This window comes from Indicator indicator, chromosome 24, assembly GCF_027791375.1.
Source record: "Indicator indicator isolate 239-I01 chromosome 24, UM_Iind_1.1, whole genome shotgun sequence".
In the NCBI taxonomy this organism is placed as follows: domain Eukaryota; kingdom Metazoa; phylum Chordata; class Aves; order Piciformes; family Indicatoridae; genus Indicator; species Indicator indicator.
In genome coordinates, this window is record NC_072033.1 from 17,110,030 (window position 1) to 17,127,426 (window position 17,397).

General features: G+C 47.7%; 1 protein-coding gene across 1 annotated transcript in view; it reads right to left on the bottom strand.

The window, feature by feature from the left end:
- The window catches only part of COL20A1 (collagen type XX alpha 1 chain), a 46,869-nt gene that overhangs the window by 14,105 nt on the left and 15,367 nt on the right, over window positions 1–17,397 (bottom strand). The window contains exons 14-23 of the mRNA XM_054391978.1: window positions 16,494–16,633; window positions 15,755–15,884; window positions 15,097–15,239; window positions 13,876–14,008; window positions 9,147–9,289; window positions 8,233–8,362; window positions 7,672–7,728; window positions 4,896–4,934; window positions 2,627–2,765; window positions 314–456 (exon numbers count right to left, since the gene is read on the bottom strand). Of these exons, the coding sequence (XP_054247953.1) occupies window positions 314–456; window positions 2,627–2,765; window positions 4,896–4,934; window positions 7,672–7,728; window positions 8,233–8,362; window positions 9,147–9,289; window positions 13,876–14,008; window positions 15,097–15,239; window positions 15,755–15,884; window positions 16,494–16,633 (1,197 nt within the window). The remainder of the gene's footprint in view (window positions 1–313; window positions 457–2,626; window positions 2,766–4,895; window positions 4,935–7,671; window positions 7,729–8,232; window positions 8,363–9,146; window positions 9,290–13,875; window positions 14,009–15,096; window positions 15,240–15,754; window positions 15,885–16,493; window positions 16,634–17,397) is intronic.

Below are 17,397 nucleotides of genomic sequence, written 5' to 3' on the forward strand. Positions count from 1 at the left end.
GGAATAATAATAAATAAATAGGCTGAAATAAGGTGAAAGTCTTCACATATCATAATGAAACACTTCTAAACAACGGAAAATAATAGGCAAAAATGAGGACTATATCACAAGTAGAATAAAAATGGCAATAAGTCTTTTAACTGCACTATGCAGTATTTAAAATGCAATGCTGGCACAGGGACAAAGCTCACCCAAAACCTCTGCTCTATAACAAACCCATTAAAACTTCCCAAGTGAAGGTTGAAATGAGCTCTGCTGCTGACAGAAATGCCTGCAAATATTTGAATTTAATGTGTTCAGCAAAAAAACTTACGGTCAAGGTTAACACCAAGAAGGGGCTGGAAGTCCTCATCTGTAACCTGCCACACAGCAAAGGGCTCCTTGGGGGTGTCAGGCAGGAGGCGCAGGAGGATGCTGATGGTGTGTTCAGGTGGGATTGCAAAGAGGTGGACAGCACTGGGAAGAGACACACAAGGAGAGCATCAGTGGCTTAAAGCAGTGAGAGCCAGCAGGCAACATAGAATCACAGAACCGCAGGGGTTGGAAGGGATGTCTGGAGACCATCGTGTCCCTGCTAAAGGAGGGTCACCTAGAGCAGGTTGCACAGGAATGTGTCCAGGTGGGTTTTGAGAGTCTCCAGAGAAGGAGACTCCACAGCCTCTCTGGACAGCCTGCTCCAGGGCTCCAGCACTCTCAAAGTAGTTCCTCGTCCTACAGACAGGGCCTATCCATGTGTGTCTTTGTTAAGGTTGCCTGGAAAAGTTTCACCCTTGGGAGCTAAACATGGTACACCAGGAGAGAGACCGACCTCTGTTTTGTGCACCTTTCTCAGACTGTTGAAGCTAGAGCTCAGTGATGAGCCCTCAAAGACCTTCCTTTCATGCCAGAGTGAAGAGCCAGGTGGAGCAGCCAGTGTCAGTCCATCACTGCCAGAGACGCCTTGGGGAATGCCAAGGCACACAGTGAGTGCAGCCTTAATGCTTTTCAAATAGACAGTGACAAATTACAAAACATCCCTGACAGGTTCCAAACCAGTCCCAGGTCTCCTTTTAAAGAAGGACGACCAGGCATCATGTGTCTTGGGGTGAGTCTTTGCTGAAATCAGTCCAAACGCCTTTCAGAGATACGCAAAGAGCCCACAGGAAGTCCCCTCCAGGCCTTCACACCCCAGCTGCAGAATCTAGGCTCAGCACTGCAACTCAGGGCCATGCAGTGATGCCCATCATCAGCTGCTGGTACAACCCAGCTCCCTCTTTGGCCATTGCCAAAGCCATCAGGGCACACTGGGCAGGAGCAGCTCTGAGAGGATGAGGCAAAGAGAAAGGTCACATTGGTTGTGCCTGAAATACCTCTGTGATCTGAAGCAGGACAGCTTTGCATGGGCACATACACAACTCATCAGGCATCTTTTCAGCATCCTTGGAGCCCTCCCTTGGACTCTCTCCGGCAGATCCCTGTCCCTCCTGAACTGGGGAGCCCAGAGCTGGATGCAATATTCCAGATGAGGTCTCAGCAGGGCAGAGTAGAGGGGGAGGAGAACCTCCCTGGCTCTGCAGGACACAGTCCACAGGAATGCATCCAGATGGGTCCTGAAAGTCTCCAGACAAGGAGACTCCACAACCTCTCTGGGCAGCCTGATCCAGGGCTCTGGGACCCTCCCAGTGAAGAAGTTGCTCCTCCTGTTGAGGTGAAACCTCCTGTGCTGTGGTTAACCACCCTGTGCTGTAGGGACACAGCATGCCCCAGGATTTTCAGCACTGATTCATAAGTAATGTCAGATTCTTAGTCCCCTCTCTGCTTCTGAAGGAGTAATGTTCTTGGAAAGGCATTATAGCAGCTGACCAAAAGGCTTTGTCCATCATTTTCCAAGTATTTAAACAAAAGGGTTCTCCGAATCTCCCCCACTGTGTTTACTGGAAGAAGATTTGCTTCTTTGACCCAGATCAAGCCAAGCCAGTGTCTCAGTAATTAGCTTTCAACAGTGTAGCACTGAATGTCAAGAGTCATTCCTGAGCAGAGCTGTAAAAAACGAGTGAGGTTCATGGGAGCTGCCTGGCCTGCTTGGGACCATGTGGAGAAGCTTGGTATGCAACAAAACAGGACCAAGTCACAACCCAGAGCTGGTGGTTATTCCCCCTCATTAACAAGGACCAAGTTGCAGAGTGCAGCTGTGAGACCATAGCATCATAAAGTGGTGGGAGTTGGAAGGGATCTCTGGGGATCATCTAGACCCTGGCAAAGCAGAGTCACCCACTGCCCAGGATTGTGTCAAGGAGAGTTTGGAATTTCTGCAGAGAAGGAAGACTCTACAACCTCTCTGGGCAGCCTGCTACAGCGCTGAACCCAGGTTTTAAGGTGTGGCCTCACCAGTGCTGAGTAGAGGGGGATGATCAACAACTTGGTCCTGCTGTCCACACTACTCCTGATACAGGCCAGGATGCTGCTGGCCTTCCTTGCCACCTGGGCACACTCCTGGCTCTCATAATATCCATGATGGCATTTTGAAGTTGGCAGTCGTCTACATCATTCACTTAGAGATCAATGATCCCCTTTTGCTGTGAGCATGGCTAACATGTATGTAAGAGGCTGGTGATGAAGATGCCACCAGTCACAACCCCATTCCCACCTGGTCCTCTGGGTGAGCTGGATGTCTCTGAAGAGGGTGAAGGTTCGGGAACCAGTGAATATGAACGGCTCCATAGCTACCCCTTTAATGGAGGCATATTCCTTCTCCACTAAGCCAAAAACTTCCATCATATCAAACCCTGAAACAAAGCAAAACAGAAAAATAACTGATTAGAAAAGAGTGCAGAAGTAGTGTGATTGAGCAGTGGGTAGAGTTAGCCTCTAGCTTGCACAAAGAAGGCAACCATGGTAACACAACAGTAAGGCTCTGCAAACCCACTGCAAACCTGGAGGGTACTCCACATCCAATGAAAAGAGTTTGTGTCTGTGCATTGTACACATTGCTGTAACTTCCTCCTTATGGAGAAGAGCAGACTAAGGATGGAGACTTTCACAACTGTGCTTGTAAGTCTTCAGAATGAGAAACAAATGAGAGAGAATTTACTCCAACCATTTCTCCTTTGCAGCTAGATGCAACATGTTATCTTCAAAAGCCGTGGAATCAGCCCAGTAATTGCTAGCAGGGAGAGAGAATTATTTCTGCTCTGAAATCTTTATATGTAAGAGGGAGAGAAATTAAAGGAGAGCTTTAAAGTATGAGCATCCCCATGACTCTGTTTTCACGTGGCACCCCAGGGTGACCTGCTTTATGTGGTCTACAGAGATTCTCCCCTGACATCGCCTCCCTGCACGTGCAGCCTCATCTGACTCTTTCAGCTCATCATCAAAGCTCCAAGTCATCTTCTCATTTCAGTTTCCTCTTCAGTAAGACAAGATCTTGCAAGTGGGATTCTTTTTTCTCAGCCTATCTGGGTTTGCAGCAGGCTGGGATGAAGGAGATAGCTCATTCTGCAGCAAATGGGAAAGCTACAACTTCATTACAATGTGGTGCTCTCAGTCTGCATTCCCTCACCCCTTCAATGGTTAGAATATTCTGCAGTTGCTTGGTTTGAGTTTTTATTTTGCCTGAGGCTTGGTCCAGGGTGATTGGAGGCTTTTTTGCATTTTCCAATAGTACTAGGGAGTTTGCCAAGAGAAAAGACATACTTGAGAGCCATTTCTCTCTGATATGGAGCTTCTGGACCTGGAACATCCTTCAAATAATGATGGAAACATTGTGTAAAGACTGAAAATAAATGACAAACATATTGTAATACAATTGTCTTATCATCAGGTGTGAATCTACCAGGGAATGGTTCAGTGAGCTGCTGAGGAAAAGGGCTGCTCTGCCATCTTTGCCAAGGAGGAGAAGGAGAGGTCAGCGTTTGTCATGGCTTTATGATTTGATTGCTTTGGCTTCTGCATCCACAGACAGGACAGCAGCCCAGGTGGGGATGCACATCCCTGTGAGCTCTGAGCAGAGCAAAGACAAAGTGGCTCAAATCACAGAGTAACAGCAGAGCTGAGAACTGAAGCCAGTTTCTCAATCTCACCCATGTCACAAGGTTCCCGGGGAAGGAGGAGGTGATACGAGCTCATAGGCACAACTAATTGCTTTCTAAGTAACAACACAGAACAACCCCAAAAGAGCAAGCAGAGACAGGAGAGATAGGAACTTTCTACCCTAGCAAAGTCACAGAAACACGGAGTGGTGAGGGTTGGAAATGACTTGTGGAGATCACCCAGCCCAACCTCTTGCCAAAGCAGGGCACCCACAGCAGCTTGCCCAAGATCACAATGGCCATCCCTGCTGCTGAGCACCACTGAAAGGAATCTGACCCCAGCCTCTTGCCCCTGACTCTTTAGCTCTTTCTGAGCATTGAGCAGATCCCCTCTCAGGCTGCTCTTCTCCAGGTTCAAGAGCCTCAGATCTCTCAGCCTTTCCTCCTCTAGAGATGCTCCAGGCCCCTCAGCATCCACAGCCTGACTACAGACAGCTCTTTGGGTATCTATACACCTTCTGGAGGATGCAAAGGTGATCTTGAGACAGACTGAGAGTTTTCCTTAAGGACCCTATATGAGTTAGGAACTGAAATCCTCTTGAAATTCAACAGCCATTTGAGGCCTGACTTCCTTAAGCCCAGTGAGAATCCCAGAATTAGGCAGTAACATCCAAGAGCAGGAGCTGAAGGAACAGCAGGAACATGCCAATGCAGTTAGTGCAGGATATTCTTCAACCTCATAAAGGATATTTTCCTATTGCAGTTCTCAGATTTCCCCCTTTTCCCTCAGGACAAGGAAACCATTTCCCTGCCCACTCAGATTCCTCAAAAGCCAGCCCCCGGGAGTGTGTCCATATCCCAGCACTGGGCTTTGCTGTGCCGCTGTACCTCGCACGGAGCCTTTGGTGGAGCTGATGATGGGGCAGGCTGTGAGAGAAAAAATAAAAGGGAAAAATTATTAAGGAAAAACAAGATACTAGTGGATTATGGAAGTAAAATGAAGACAGTTCCTTCAAGCAAAGCAATGGAAAAAGACACTAAAACTTAGACTATTCTATAGGCTAATTCAGAGCCTGGACTTTGACCTTGTTTCGATGGGGAGAGAGAGAATTTACATTTATGCAGACATAAAGGTTATTTCTTGGCTAGCTCATCACAAAAGTAAAAATAGTCTTTCATCATCAAACATCTTCACAATCACTTTCATCTAACTCACCTGGCACCTGGCAATGCAAAATACAAGAGAGCAGAATCCTGCAAGCTTCTCTTTCAAAAGAGACTTCAAAACACTCTCATTTACTTTTTAAAAACAGTGCTTTTACTGCAGCCTGTGTTTTAGTGGAGTTATAAAATCAGGAAGGATATCTGCAGGTCCAATTTGTGTCCCTGTTCTTGCACTGGGGGCACCAGAACTGGAGGCAAGTGAGGTCACACGAGAGCAGGGAGGGAGAATCAGCTCACTTCTGGTTAAGAGCAGTCCCTATTTCATAGGCTCAGGTGAGGGGGCTTAGCAAACAGCACAGGGACATGACTGTCAATTATCTGCTGCCATGTAAATCCCAGGCTATGGATGCCAGGTGGAGCTGGGGCAAAGGGAATGGTTGATGCAGAACGAGAGCCGTCCTTGAACAATCAAGGCCTCTTGACAAGATGAACTATTTCACAAATGCTTTTCTAGGTCACCAGGATAATAGAATCCAGCAGATCATTATACCTGAGGTTTCATCACAGCCCTGCTACTGCTATTGTTGCATCAATGCCATTTCATACCCCGCCAGAAAAGAAGGGCTTCCAATTTTCCATACCTAACTTTTGTGAAACATGAAAAAAGGAAAAGGGGGAAGTGTGTGTTTGTGTGACTCTCCCTCCTCAAGGCACCTGAGATTCCTATAGGGATTTCAGGCCATTCTTTATGATTGGAAGACACATCAAAGAAAGGAGTCCCAAAACTATGGCTTTGATGGCCATGGGCCTGCTGAAGTCAAGAGTTAAACCATAAAGCCTCACAAGTCCGCATGACCTCTGTTATTCAACCTGAGGCATAATTTTGTACATACACAGCAGATTCCTGTTGAGTTGGGTATAAAACTACTGAAGGGATTTATGGAAACTAGTGAAGAAATCAGTTACTGGAACTTCAGCCTCCAAATCATCTCTCTCAGCTTGACCAGCCCTTGGTTGAGGAGCAGTGTTCTGCATCCAGGGTGATCCCAGGCTCAGCAGGGCTCTGAGCAACATGATCTAGTGGAGGATGACTCTGCTCGCTGCAGCGGGTTGGACTACCTGACCTTTGGAGCTCTCTATAATTCAGTATCTACAAGCTGCTCTCTCCCTTCCAGAAAGCAACCAGCTCTCCAAAGGTGAATAATTGCTCAGAGCTGAAGGATAATAAAGAGAAATACAGAAATCCCTCTCAAGTCAGATAAGTAGGCTGTGAACTTGCCTCTTCACCAGGTGTCTAACTTCCCTGCTTGAGAGTCTGGGAGCACTTTCTGACTCCTGCCCAGACCCCCTCTTGCTGACATCCCTGGCAATCCTCACCTCCTCTCCCAGGCTGGAGGCACTTGGATTGCTCACAGCTCTTTGATCTGGCAATGCTCAACTTAGACAAAGCATATCAGAGTCAGGAACATTGACAGTTTGCACTTCTGCTTTGAAGATCTTTCCTAGACTTTCCAGCCTGGAATTCCTGCTGTATTCTTGTCTTTGTTATTTGTTTGTGTTTTGGGGTTTGGGTTTTTTGCTTTTGACCCCAGGTTCCAGCCAAATGCAGTTCTTCACTGTACAATAAACACTCACTCCTGCAACATCAGATCATTTCTCTACATAATTTAGTTACATCTGAGTATTTGAGTGGTTTATGGCACATCCAACACTCTTCTCAGCATCAGTACACTTCACCTCCAGTTCTTAAAGAAGTTACTTTCTAAAACACACAGAATTTAATACTTCTCCTATTGTCTTTTCAGCTCTCCTAGCCAAACAGCTATATTAAAGTCTGCAAGGTGAGTCATCAGCCTTAGGGGAGGATTGTTTTCTGCTTCAAAGTTCACAGGACTTTTCCACTCTGCTCTGAACACCGACACATTTCCTCATTAAGCCACTAGAAAAGTTTCTCTGCTGTGTTCTTTGTTGGGTACAAACTAAAATGTTCTCCTCTAATCTGCTTCATTCTTTCTTTGTAGCTCCCCTTGATACATTCTTAAAGTTTTGTTTGGAATGATTTCAAGCAGGCAGGGAAATGCATTAGAGCCCCAATATCTGTATTTCAATATTTGCTTCTTAACAACTTTTTATAACCCTGTTAATTCAACATTTCTGACTAATCTTTCCCACCGTTTGCTTTGTTTCAGTGTATGAGAACATATGCTCATTAAATTTAATAAGGGACTTTATAGAGAACTTTAATTTCCATAATCTTGTCACTGCCTTTGCTCCATTTTGGTCCAGTTGTGCAGAAAGCCTCTAACAATGCTATTGGTCTCTTTAGCAAGTGAATCTGATTTGAAGAAGTTCTGTGGTTTCTGGCTGTCTTTGGACAGTCCCCAAAGACATCTGTGAAGAAATTATATCTCCATTCCTGCCTGTGCTGCAGAACCCACCCTACATTATTTTTTAGTGATAAAAAACCCAGCAAAGTAAGACTTTATAGGAGGTGATTTACCCTCTGCTTTGGGTGGAATGAAACCTCTTATTGAAGGGAATTTAGACAACACAGGAGCTGAAAGAGAAAGCAAAGCATACATGAGCTCTGTTATTCAGCATGGTGATGCTTGGATAGTCACCAATTCTCCCAGGTCATCCTGGAATTGCAATAATGCACAGGAGGAGAGAAGTGGGGCAGAATTTTCCCTTTTCAAGGATAGTAGTCTGCCCTGATGAGCAAAGCCCTGGCCTTGGCCACAGTCCAGTGCAAGCGAGGACACTGCTGCCCCAATAGAGATTTCCTCAAGACTGATGAATCATAGAATCATTAAGGTTGGAAAAGAACTTTAAGGTCATCCAGTCCAACCATCAACCCAACCCCACCATGGCCACTAAACCATGGTCCCAAGTGCCATGGCTGGGCCACACATTTCTTGAACACCTGCAGGGGTGGTGGCTCCACCACCTCCCTGGGCAGCCTGTTCCAGTGTCTGACCACTCTTGCAGCACACAAATTTTTCTTGATCTCCAACCTAACCTTGTCCTGGCCCAACATGCACATCCTGGCCGGGGCACTGACCTGTCCGTCCCGTTGTGGGTGTGCTCTCGCTCTCTCCTGTGTAGTGGATGGCAGAAACCAGCACCTTGTAGGCTCGATCAGGCAGCAGTGACTGCAGGGTCACACTGCTGCTTTTACCAGAGGCCATGATCTACAGCAGGGTGGAAAAAGAGCCCAACATTTCATCAGGCTTCCTGTTATAGCCCTTAGTCATACCGCAGAGATACATGGAGGGGTTTCAGTGGTGAGTCCTGGGACTGTGGGGCTCAGGGCAGCATCCCTGCTTAGTTCAGCAAGCCAAGGAAGCGTGGCTGGGCATTGGCATCAGATCAGCCATGTCCAAGGAAGAATCACAGAATAGTTGGGGTTGAAAGGGACCTTAAAGATCCTCTAGTTCCAGTCCCCCGCCATGAGCTGTGCTGCCTCCACCAGCCCAAGTTGCTCAAGGCTTCATCCAGCCTGGCCTTCAACACCTCCAGGGAGGTGACTTCCACAGCCTCCCTGGACAACCTGTTAAGAGCCTTTCCCTATGCAAATGTAGCAGAAGTACCTTAGAACATGGTAACCAGTCTTAGCTTGAGTAGAAAAGCTGGGGTTTAAAAGGTTAATATTTAACTTCCCTAAATTAGAGGGGCAGTAGGTTCATCTTCAACCTCTCTACCTCTGAGAATTCCCCACAGCAGTTCAGGGAGGGGAGAAAGTTGCATTATTAGCAGCTTTGTTGGACACAAATATTTTAATCACAAAGAAACTTGGAGGTCTTCACAAAACAAAACAAAACACCAGCAAGTCAAGAAAACAGATTTGGTTTTGTAGTCTTTCAACCCAGCTCCCTGTATGAAAAACCCTCCTGGAGTGGGCAGAGGTCCCCTGGGCTTGAAACTGTCCCCTCTCTGCTCCAGTCCCTGTCACCAACAAAGGAGCTGGAGACTTACTGTTTGCTGAGCCCCAACATCAGAAACAGGGTTGTAGGTGATTTTGTAGTGCTGTACATGGCCGTCGGGAGGGGTCCAGTGGATCTGGAGGCTGGTGGGGGTCTCAGAGTCAATGAAGAGGTTGGTGGGTGGGCTCCTGGAATCTGCAATGGGGATTACAGCATCAAAAGCAGGTAGAGATGGACATGAGGAAGAAGTTCTTTACCATGAGGATGTGGGAACACTGGAACAGGTTGCCCTGGGAGGTGGTGGAGGCCCCATCCCTGGAAACATTCAAGGTCAGGCTTGATGGGGGTGTGAGCAATCTGCTCTAGTTGGGATGTCCCTGCTTACTGCAGGGGGTTGGACTGGATGGCCTCTAGAGGTCCCTTCCAAGCCAGTGCTTTGTATGAAATGCCCACACACAGGACCAGCAGCACATGCCTCCAAGCCCACTTCTGAATGCTTCAGTACTCTGCTGTGCTGTTAACCAATGCTCAGAGCAGAAGGGGGGACCAGGAAAGAGAAAAAACATATCCTGCCAGGATGAATTGACAAAGTATAGCACAGCACAACTCAAGCATTCCACAATTCAGTTCCTAGGACACGGGAAAAAATCTTGGAAGGAGAGAGAAATCCTGGAAGCACAAGGAAAAGAGATCCTTTGTATACATCATGGACAAACACTAAAGGATATCCTTCATGGAGACCCAAAATGCCATTGGGTTTCATCAAAGATCTGGAGGCATACTGGACAAACATCTTGATTGCTGGTTAGACTTGGATCACTCTTCAAAGTTAATCCACCAACATTTCTAAGATGTCCCATGTTTTTCTTTCTGTTTCTGAATTATTCTGAAACCTCCCCCAGAGCAGCCAGCACACAACAGTGTTGTCTGACTCTCCTCACACCAACACCCACAGCCCTAGGAAGGCACCACATCAGTGCCTGAGCTACTCTCCCTCTCCTGGCCCTGCATCATGACTTATGGAGGGGTCCCACACAGGTGATGGCCTGAGTTGTGGTCAGCCAGGAAAGTGTTTGCCAGAGACCAAAGTTGGCATCTGGTCATTTATATTTAATTATGTAAATGCATTTCCTTCCCTGGGGTCCTGCTGTGTGGAGCTGGTGGCAAAGGCTTGAGTGAGTCTCTAAGAGAAAGGCAGAGGGGGCTACATCCATCTGCTGTTCAAGAGAGGGGCTCAAGAGCATGGGGTCCTCTACTCCTGGAGTTTCATAGAATCATAGAATAGTAGGGGCTGGAAGGGAAATCTGGAGATCATTGGGTACCACCCCCTGCTAAAGCAGGATCACCTAGGGCAGGTCACACAGGAGCACATCCAGACAGGTCTTGAAAGTTTCTAAAGAAGGAGACTTGTTTGTTTAAAAGCAGTGTCTTGTTCTGCATAAATGTAACTGGACTTGAATCCATGCTAGTGTGAAGACATAGAAATCTTGGGGAGAGGAAATGGAAGCATTTTATTCAAAAGAGACTAAAAAAAAATGTGTGAGCCTTATAAAGAATCAAGGACACACACCCAAGCTATGAGATTTCTCTTCTGCAGTTTTACCTTTAAGGCTCTTCTGCCCACCCAGCAAAGTCTAGGGTGACCTTAGAGCACAGGCTGGAGGGAGATCATTTGTATCCTCATTGATCCTCCTTCCCTTTTTTGTATAAAATCAGCTTCTACTGCAGCTGAACCAAGACTGCTGGCAGCTGAATCAGGCTGGAGGCTGTTGCTGTGCATCACCTCAAGGTAAAGTGGAGAAGAAAACAAGTGTGGGAGGTGAAGCCACTTCAGCAGCACTATTGAGTGCTGTGCTGTACATCTGCAGCTTTGCTGCTGGCACTGGTTGTTTCCTTCAGCTGAGATAAGTGGAGCCTCTGCTAAAGTCAACTTGAAAGGGAAATTTAAGGCAAGTCTTCTGAGTTGGGTTTATTCTGGAAAGCTCCCAGGCCTGGAAGAATTTGATGGCATAGGTCTGACAGTCAGGGGTAAGGTCACCTCCTGAAGCTGCCCAGGAGGATAGAAGCATCTCTGACATGAAGGACACCATCTTTGTCTTCCATTACCTCTTGAACCTCTGCTCCTCCAAAGGAGGAATCCCAGCCTGCTTGCTCTTGGGTCTAACCAGCATCACAAGCATATTTTCAAATAAAAGTGAAACTCTGGGGTCTTATTCATCTGCAATGACTATATCACAGAATCACAGAATGGCTCAGGCTGGAAGGGACCTCAGAGATCCAACCTCCCCATCATTGGCAGAGACACCTCTCACCCAGACTCAGCTGCTCAAGGTCTCATCCAACTCCCAGGGGGGAGGCAGCCACAGCCTCCCTGGGCAGCCTGTTCCAGAGTCCCACCAGCCATGTACAGAAGAACTTCTTCCTCAACTGCAGTCTAACCCTCTTCTGCCACAGCTTCAAACCTTTCCCCCTTGACCTGTCTCTAGACACCCCCATGAAAAGTACTCTAGGCACTAAAAAGCCAAGGTTCACCATTAAAACATCAATTACAGCTGCAAATATTGGCCCTGAGAAGGATGTGGCACTCACCTGAGTGCTGTGCAAGCATCACTTAGGCACTGAGGCTCCAGTTTGGCTGCCCAGCTGCACACTCATTTCCTTGAGCACTTTACTTTCTTCATACAGTAAGACAAAGTCAGACATCCCTGGGGTATTCCTGTTCCTGAACAAGGACAGCAGCTGACAAGCAGAAGTCAAATTGGCTTCTGTGTCCCAGTGGGGTGCCAACACCAGCAAGGACTGGTTTGTTCAAGTATGCCTGGAAGGGCACCATCACATGTCACTGGCAGTGCTGAGGGAGCTCCTCTGACATTTTCTGATCCATGCCTTAACATACATTCATTATCTGAAGCCTCTGAACAGCTGCAACAGTCCATTTGTCATCACACACTTCTAGGATGCTTGCTCTCTTTTTTTCTTTTCTTTTTTTTCAGTATGAAGCACGTAGATACCTTCCTGAGGCAGCTTTCCATAAACAAATGTTATTGCTATTCATTACTAATAAAACCTCAGCTTCTTATTCCAAGGTTCTCATTTACTCTGAGTTTCAACAGCCCAACACCAGCCTAGAAGAGTTTATTTTGCAAAAGAGATTGAGATGCCAGTGGTATTCTGGGGTGCATTAAGAAGAGTGTGGCCAGGCTGAGGGAGGTTCTCCTCTTACTCTGCCCTAGGGAGGCCACATCTGGAGCACTGGATCCAGTTCTGGGCTCCTCAGTTCAAGAGGAACTACTGGACAGAGGCCAGCAGAGGCTACAAAGCTGCTGAGGGGCCTGGAGCATCTCTGTGAGGAGCAAAGGCTGAGAGCCCTGGAGCTGAGAGCCTGGAGAAGAGCAGCCCCAGAGGGGAGCTGAGCAATGCTCAGCAAGAGCTAAAGGAGCTGTGTGGGGCAAGAGGCTGGGGCCAGACTCTTCTCAGTGGTGCCCAGGGACAGGACAAGGGGCAATAGACACAGACTGGAACTCAGGAGGTTCCACTTAAACAGAAGGAAAAAAATTCCTTGGTGTGAGGGTGCAGAGCCTGCCCAGAGAGGTTGTGGAGTCTCCTCTGGAGAGCTTCCAGCCTCCCCTGGTCATTGTGCTCCTGGGCAAGCTGCTGTGGGTGCCCTGCTTTGGCAGGAGGATTGGACTAAGTGTTCTCCAGAGCTCCCTGCCAAACCCCATCATTCTCTGAGAGCTGAGAGGTGGAGGAGGAGAGGACTGCTGTTGTTGAATGAACTGCATTCCACTCACTGCCAACAAAGTCATTAAACAGGCAATATTAATTAAGAGGACCTCTGGGAGTGCCAATTTTTAACCTCATCTCCTGCCTGCACAAAGTGAGATTTAGATAATGCCTCCAAGGCAGAGGCTGCCTGCAGGATGCTCTTCAATTTTTGTGAGCACCCTTGGATGAAGCACAGCTCAGCAATGGCATAGCTGAAGAAATCCTCACCCTCCTTGACAGACAGTATTTTACCACCAGGAAATGCTCATTAGGCAGCAGAGTGACACCTTCAGCTGAACACCTCACAGAAAGCCAATTCATTTGCATCAGTGCACTGCACAGAAGATGGCAGGGGAGGGGGTGGTAGAAGGAAAGTCTTCTACATGAAACACCATAGAGTCATAGAGCTGTTGAGGTTGGAAGAGACCTTTGAGATCATCAAGTCCAAGTGCTCACCCAGAGCTCACAGCCTTACCACTGCTGCTAAGTCACTAATCCACATCCAGGTTCCTTTGAAATACCTCCAGGGGTGGTGACTGCAGCACCTCCCTGGGCAGCCTGTGCCAGTGCCTGAGAACCCTTTCTGTAGAGAAATTGTTTCTAATATCCAATATGAACCTGCCCTGGCACAACTTGAGGACATTTCCTCTTGCCCTGCCACTTGTTGCATATGAGAAGAGATCGACCCCCACCTGTCTCGAACTTCCCTTGAGAGAGTTGTAGAGGGCAATGAGGTCTCTCCTCAGCCTCCTCTTCTGCAGACTAAACAAGCCCAGTTCTCTCAGCCATTCCTCATAGGATTTGTGTTCATTGCAAGGGTATCAGGTTCACCATCCTGCTCACGTTTGGTCAGCCTGTTCTTCTCAGACAAATAAGACAGATGCTAAGTATCTCCAACCCCTCTTAGACATTCAGGTTTGGGTTTTCAGAGATGCAGAAGGAAGGATCCATGTTGGGATTTGAGGTATTCCTGTTTGTTATTCCTAGGCTGTGGATACCATGCATCAAACACTTACTGGTCCTGTGCTGAACAGAAACGATGTCACTTCGAGCACCATCTTTGTAATAGGCCCAGATGGATATTTTGTAGTCTGTGTTCTTCTGCAAGTCTGGCAGGACAGCAGTGGCCACATTTCCAGCAATGGAGAGCTGCAAGAAGGGAGCAAATGAGTCAGTCGAGATCCCAGGAAGCCTCAGGCTAGCTCATGACATGGAAGCGTCTGGCTCACAGGTTGTCCATAGGCACAAATGGGCTAGCTCTGGTCTCTAGGGACAAAGTCTGCTGCTCTTCAAGGTTGCACACATCTCATCAAGGCAAAATCCAAGCCCTGATTAATGCAGAGTAGATGCCCATGCGTTGCTGCCCAGTTCTGTTCAGCAGCTACTTCAGTACCACAGTGCAGTGCTCTGGCACAAGGCAGTCCACCTGCCCCCAGCATGAAATCCTTTGGCTCAGTTTCCAGCTTTGAGGTGTGCTGGAAACAGAAGCCCCACTACACACATTGGCCAGCCCAAATGTGAAGCACTGCATGAGAGACTCTTACATTTAAACCACCATTTAAACTGCTGGGGAGCTTGAAATGAAGTCACATGGTCCATCCCTCCCTGTCCTGCACCAGCTCTGTCTCTGGTCATTCTCCTTTGTGTGCTCCTCAGTTGGACCTTATGATGAGCTATATCCCAGTCCTTACCAGTACTGAAGAAAGCAGAAGTTGCTTCACGAGTCTTAGAGGCAATACCTCCAGCTATAAATACTGGAGTATTATCTCTGTCTTCTCCACAGCAACTTGACATTGGGGGCTGAAGAGTCTCTGCAACCACACATCTTTTTCTACTGCATTGCTTCTTAGCTATTTGTTCTACATACTGTAGACCTGCAGTTAATTATTCCTGCCTAAGCTTAATACTTTCTACTTGTCCCTATTGAATTTCCTCCTTGAGATTTTCTAGAACACTTCTGCAATCTTCCCAGAACACTTCTGCAGTCTCCCCAGAGCCTGTAGGACTCCCTCTGTCCCTCCTGTTTCCAGCACTCAAGGTGACTGCTCCATGAACAGAGCCAAAATCCAGGGCAGACCTTCTCTTATTCCTTCAGCTGGGTGCTGAACTGTTTAATTGCTTGTTCACTAACCTGAAGAGATTTACACCACCCTGTGCCACTCTTGCAGGTGGGTTCAGAGCCACCAAGCAAGTGCAAAGCCAACACAGCCTCCCCAGAGCTGCAGGGGGATCCATACCTCCTGAGGCTTCTCTCCACTGACTGTGCTCCACTTGATCTGATAGACAACCACATCAGAGGCAGCCACAGCTTCCCACTGCACTCGGAGGCTGTTCCCAGAGAGCTCAGTGACCTTCAGCGCACGCGGGGGGGGGACCTTTACTGGGAGATGCAAAAGGAAAATGAGTTGAAGTGAGGATGATGACAGCACCTTATCAGAGTCAAGGTGGGGAGCAGATGGCTGGGGAGCAAAACATCAACCAAGCAGATGTCTGAGACCAGCCTGTCTCTCACATCTTCAGGCCCATATGACAAGAGCCATCAGGACAGAGAGGGGTTCATTATTTTTATAAACGTTAATTAAGAAGGATTATCTCATTTGTAGAGAGGACACATATTACACTGGTACTGCAAAGGGGAGAGACTAGGAGGACACAGAGCTCAGTGATGCACCACACTTCTTCTTCATCTGCTTCCTTTCTTTGTTCCTTCTACCTCATTTTAAACATAACACAGCTGGACATATCCCACCCACAGACAACGACAGTCATTTGGAGTTTGTGCAAGGGTTGTGGCCATCAGCTGCTGGGACCAATCTTCAAATTACTCCAGTTCAGGCACACACCAATTTTGTCACCTCTTACTGGGACCAAAAATCATTTCCATTCCCTACTTACAGGTGGTAACATTGCCAGTAATTGGAAATGAGTCGCCTTCATCGTATGTAGATCTGACACTGATGAAGTATTGGGTGAGGGAGGACAAAGGTCTGAGGACAGTAGATGTTGCAGTGCCAGGAACCTCCATCTGCAGTGGAGGAGATGTGAGAGTATTGTGTGAGAAAGGCTGAAAGAGTTGGGGTTGTTCAGCCTGGAGAAGAGAAGGCTCTAGGAAGACCTTCTGGTGGCCTTTCAGGACTTAGAGTGGCCAATGAGAAAGCTGGGGAAAGGCTTTTGAGCAGGGCCTGTCACGCCAGGACAAAGGGTGATGGTCTGAACTCAAAAAGGGAGATTCAGACTGAAGCAAGAAATGTTTTACAGTGATGGTGGTGAGGCACTGGCCCAGGTTGCCCAGAGAGGTAGTAGCTGCCCCATGCATGGCATCAATTCATGTCAGATTGTTTGGGGCTCTGAGCAACCTGCTGCAGCTGCAGATCTCTCTGCTGGCTGCAGGGGGGTTGAACTAGATGACCTTTAAAGATTCCTTCAATCCAAACCATTCTGTGATTTGGAAGGGAGCATGGGAACAGCTGCAGAGGGAGCTGCCTGTGGATGGCAACTCCATCGAAAGTCTCCTTTTCAAAGTCAAAATACTCCCAGCAGATAAGCCCTCCCTGAACCACACAGCTGAAGGAGAACAAGACAGTATCTGACCTCCCAAGTACTTTTCCCTTCCACCAACCCCTTGAGGACTCACCTTCCCACCATTGCTCCCTCTGCTAGAAAGATAGGTGACATGGTGAGCTTTCACAGCCGGAGACGCAGCCTCCCAGCTGACGCGGACGGACGTGTGGCTGAGCTCAGAGAAGCTCAGGTATCTGGGAGGACTCAAGGCCACTGAAACAACAGTTAGTGACAGCACTCCAAGATTTCACAGGCTGCACAACAGTAATGCCATTGCTTGCCTCGTGTTGCTTGAACTAAAAGACTCATTCACCATGAGGGAAAATATTCTCCTATTACAGGAGATATAGGTCAATATCATACATCTACTCTGCCCTGGTGAGACCACATCTGGAGTACTGTGTCCAGTTCTGGGCTCCCCAGTTCAAGAGGGAAAGGGATATGCTAGAGAGTGTCCAATGGAAGCTGTGAGGTTGATGAAGGGACTGGAACATCTGCCTGATGAGGACAGGCTGAGAGCCCTGGGGCAGTTCAGCCTGGAGAAGAGAAGACTGAGAGGTCTTATTAATGTTTGCAAGTACCTGAAGAGTGAGGGGCAAGAGGAAGGGGCTAGCCTCTTTTCAGTGGTGTCCTGAGATAGGGCAAGGGGTAGTGGATACAAACTGGAACCTAGGAAGTTCCACCTCAGCATGAAGAAAAAGTTGTTTGCTGTGAGGGTACTGGAGCCTTGGAGCAGGCTTTCCAGAGAGGCTGTGGAATCTCCTTCTCTGAAGAATTTCAAGACCTATCTGGATGTGTTCCTGTGTGACCTGCCCTGGGTGATCCTGCTCTGGCAGGGGGTTGGACTCAATGGTCTCTGGTGGTCCCTTCCAACCCCTACCATTGTACAATTTTATGTCTTTGGGATGTCCTGGAAGGCTACCTGGGCTTTAGGTGAAGAAGCAGCAGATAATCACTTTTTCCCCTAGACAACAAAG